Consider the following 3,591-nt stretch of genomic DNA (forward strand, 5'->3'; position numbering starts at 1 on the left):
GGACACAGACACAATATCACAGCATGCAAAGCACCGCACAATGTACAGGGGACGCGGCGGCGTTTATACTCTACGTGGAACATCAATGAGATACACAGACGGCCCCCAATCCTCCCGGTCTGCTAGGACAACCTTAACACACAAGATGGTGCCGAGTGCGAGTCACATGACCAACCCGCCATCTTCTGCGCTCGGTTTAATACGATGCAATAAACATTTTGTGGTCACACAATCTCTCTCCTGCGTCCTTAGTCAGCATTTCTCCCAAAATCCAGAACAATGAAGAGGAAACATTTCTAGAAGGTTCATTTAGTTCTCGTCTCCAACCGAAACCATAAAAACTATGAAAAGAACAAAAATACAATACACAGAAGTAACAAAGTGCATCGCGTATTCCTGATTTGTATCCGCTTCCACCCCTGACAGAGGACACCCGAAAATCTGTCCATCCAATCACAGAGCAGGAAGATAAAGTTTATGGTTACTATCCCTTTCAGGACCTTCAGAACTTGTATCAGATGATCAGACACCCCCCCCCGGTCGTAGGCCGCTATCCAGCCCCGATGCAAACATAAAAAACAGAACACAAAACCTAGACTGCATGTTAAATGAATGAATTACTATTTGCTAGACTTGTGCGCCGTCAAAAAATGTGTTTCGTTTCGGAATATCCGTTATTTCGTATTTCGTGTCCGAAACTCAATCTGGATTCGTGCGAAATACGAATTTGTTAGTTTCGTCACATTTTCGTTCCGTTACGAACATTCGTTATGATGAAGTTAAAAAGCAAAAATACCTTCGTTAATATTGGAGTCGATGGTAGTTTTTTTTTTAATCCGAAATACGAAATTCCGCTAACGGATTTCGGATTCGAATTTCGGATAAAAAAAAAAAACTACCACCGACTCCAATATTAACGAAGGTATTTTTGCTTTTTAACTTCATCGTAACGATATGACCATAAGGCCCCATTCACAATGATCGATTCGCAAACCGCTCGTTTGTGGCGTGCTTTGCATTTTGCGCGATATCACGCAAATGCTTGCATTGAGCAAGCTAGAATGGCGGCAAAATCCGCTCCAAAAAGGGTCCTGCTGTAGCGACGCACGACCCGCGACAGCGACGGACAGAGCCCCCATTGCCATGTATTGGAGAGCGATATCGCGCGATAAATAGTCGCGATATCGCGGCAATTACCGCACGATAAATCGCTCAGTGTGAATGGGACCTAATGTTCCTGCCTGTATTGTAATGCAACCCTCAGCAGCAGAAGAGAAAACCTCTGATTGGTCAACCAAACAGTCTTTTCTTTTTTTAATACGAAATTTCGTTAACGGATTTCCGATCCGAATTTTCGTATTTCGTATTAAAAAAAATCTGGTCATGTTGTTCAACCTCAGTCACAGGGGTAATATTAGTTCCCGTTTCAACGAAATTCGGATTCGAAATTCGTTAACGGAATTCCGTATACATTCGGAAACTGAAATTCGGATTTCGGATGCTTCCGAATTGACGAATTACAGGAAAATTCGTACGAATTTCGATTCGTAACGAAACGAATCGCACATGTCTACTATTTGCCCGAATATATGAAAAATGTATTCAGGCGCATAATAATCATAATAATTTATTTGAGAATGTGCGGCGGCTGCCATGTTGGCCACCGGGGCGTTCTGCGAATGCGTGCCACCATCTTGGAGGTGGGGAGCAATGAAGTCACCGCACTCCATCCATACCTGTAGCTCTGATCTTCCTCCAATTCTCAGAACGGTAACTTCTAGAAGACACGAGTTCTCCTCGAACCTTATTCATGTTATTACTCTGACTATTGGATCTCCTTTTCCTACGACTCTAATGATAGTCGTCTCTCATGCATTGCAAGACTCTAAGGCCCCGTTCACACTGAGCGATTTATCGCGCGATTTTTGCAGCGATATCGCTCATATTTCCGCGCGATATATCGCTCTATGTAGCTTCTCCAATCCATTTCAATGGAGCTGTTCACATCTCGCCGCTCAATATCGCGTGATTTTCTTGTCGCTCAGTGTGAATGTGGCCTAAAGAGCAGCCTCTGCGGCATATACTGAACGCTCACAGATATTCACGGGGGCGGGAGGTCCTGTGAACAGCTTATAAATAGATCCCTTTGTGCTTTTCTTCCATTATATATTATATTATCATTGTGCCCAGATTAGATACAAATAGTAGATTCTGTTCTTCTATACCAGGGGCGCCCACAATTTTTTCGTCTGGAGATCTAATTTTCAAATGGCGAGCTCAATGAGATCTAGCAACGAAAAAAACACCTGCGTTCAGGGGCGGGAGGGGGCGTGGCAGTGCATTGAAGTCAATGGCACCGCAGCCGCACCCCCAGTGCAATCGCCCGCACCCGGAATGCAGGCACATTAGTGCTGCATGCACTATTTATGCAGATCGCACTGGACTGGAACGCAGGCATTAATGTGCCTGCGTTCCGGGTGCGGGCGATCACACTTAGGGGGGGGGCGTGGCTGCGGAGCCATTGACTTCAATGCACCGCCACTCCCCCTCCCACCCCTGAATGCAGGGAGCCGGCCGGCTTGCATTCCAATGCATTCTAGAGGGTGAATACTCTGGAACGCAGACTCTGTGGTGTGAAACGGCCCTCTCTCCTCTCTCTCCTCGCGCTCTCTCTCCTCGCGCTCTCTCCTCTCTCTCCTCGCGCTCTCTCCTCTCTCTCTCCGCTGTTTCTATTTGCTGTCAAATCTCACTCTCTGCTGTCTCTCTCTCCTGTCTGTCTTTTCTTACCTCCACTGCCGCAGCTTCCCAAGTCTCCTCTCCTCTCTCCTTCCCGTCTGCGGCGTCTGACACATGCAGCCGCACGAGCACCGCAGGAGGACAGGGCGCAGTGATCAGTGAGCCGATCGCGATCTACCAGTGTTCGCTTTGCGATCTACCTAATGGGCACCCGTGTTCTATACAGATATATTACAATACAACCCATTGCGACCAATCAGGCGGCAGCTGTGCGAAGTCGGGTCGGTGAAAGGTAAACCCCGGCTGGGATATTACATAGTTACATAGTATTTGAGGTTGAATAAAGACATTAGTCCATCAAGTCCAACCTATTAGGATCTCATTCTAGATTATTCTCTCTTACTGAAGAAACCTGATTGGACAGATGTGATCAGCTGACCGCAGGGGAAAAAAAAAAAAAAACATTGGTATACATCACAGCTCAGTCTACAGTGGTAAACGTGGAGCAGGCTCTCCATGTGTAACGGGTTCATGGTTCATGCTGTGCTGCCCGGTCGGGGAGCGCATACACATATAGGTTTCATGCCGTGTATGTATGTAGGAGGGGAAAACATGCAACGTGGCCTCACAAGGAGGGTTTCCGGAGCATGCGGCTGACCTTTCTGCTTTCCCTTTTTTTCCTTCCTGGCACTGCCAGACGGGCAACTGGCTGCTGCGCCCGCCGCTTTGGCTTTTTTGGTAGATTTTGGAGGTTGTGTCTCTGTTACCACCTGCGGTTCCTCCTGCTCGGCCTCCTGTACTGCTCGATGCGATCAGCGAAAAAGGACAGAGAGAAGATGAAATCGTATTAAAAAT

General features: G+C 47.0%; 1 protein-coding gene across 2 annotated transcripts in view; it reads right to left on the minus strand.

Annotated features, from left to right (window-relative positions):
• Positions 1-3,591, minus strand: part of TUB (tubby bipartite transcription factor) — a 49,981-nt gene that overhangs the window by 19,622 nt on the left and 26,768 nt on the right. The window contains exon 5 of one of the 2 annotated variants that reach the window (XM_018573880.1): positions 3,395-3,535. The exons of the other annotated variant lie outside the window; for it this stretch is intronic. Within the exon in view, the coding sequence (XP_018429382.1) occupies positions 3,395-3,535 (141 nt within the window). The remainder of the gene's footprint in view (positions 1-3,394; positions 3,536-3,591) is intronic. 2 annotated transcript variants of the gene reach the window in all.

Source organism: Nanorana parkeri, unplaced genomic scaffold (genome assembly GCF_000935625.1).
Source record: "Nanorana parkeri isolate BGI_ZX_2015 unplaced genomic scaffold, ASM93562v1 scaffold2591, whole genome shotgun sequence".
Classification (NCBI taxonomy): Eukaryota; Metazoa; Chordata; class Amphibia; order Anura; family Dicroglossidae; genus Nanorana; species Nanorana parkeri.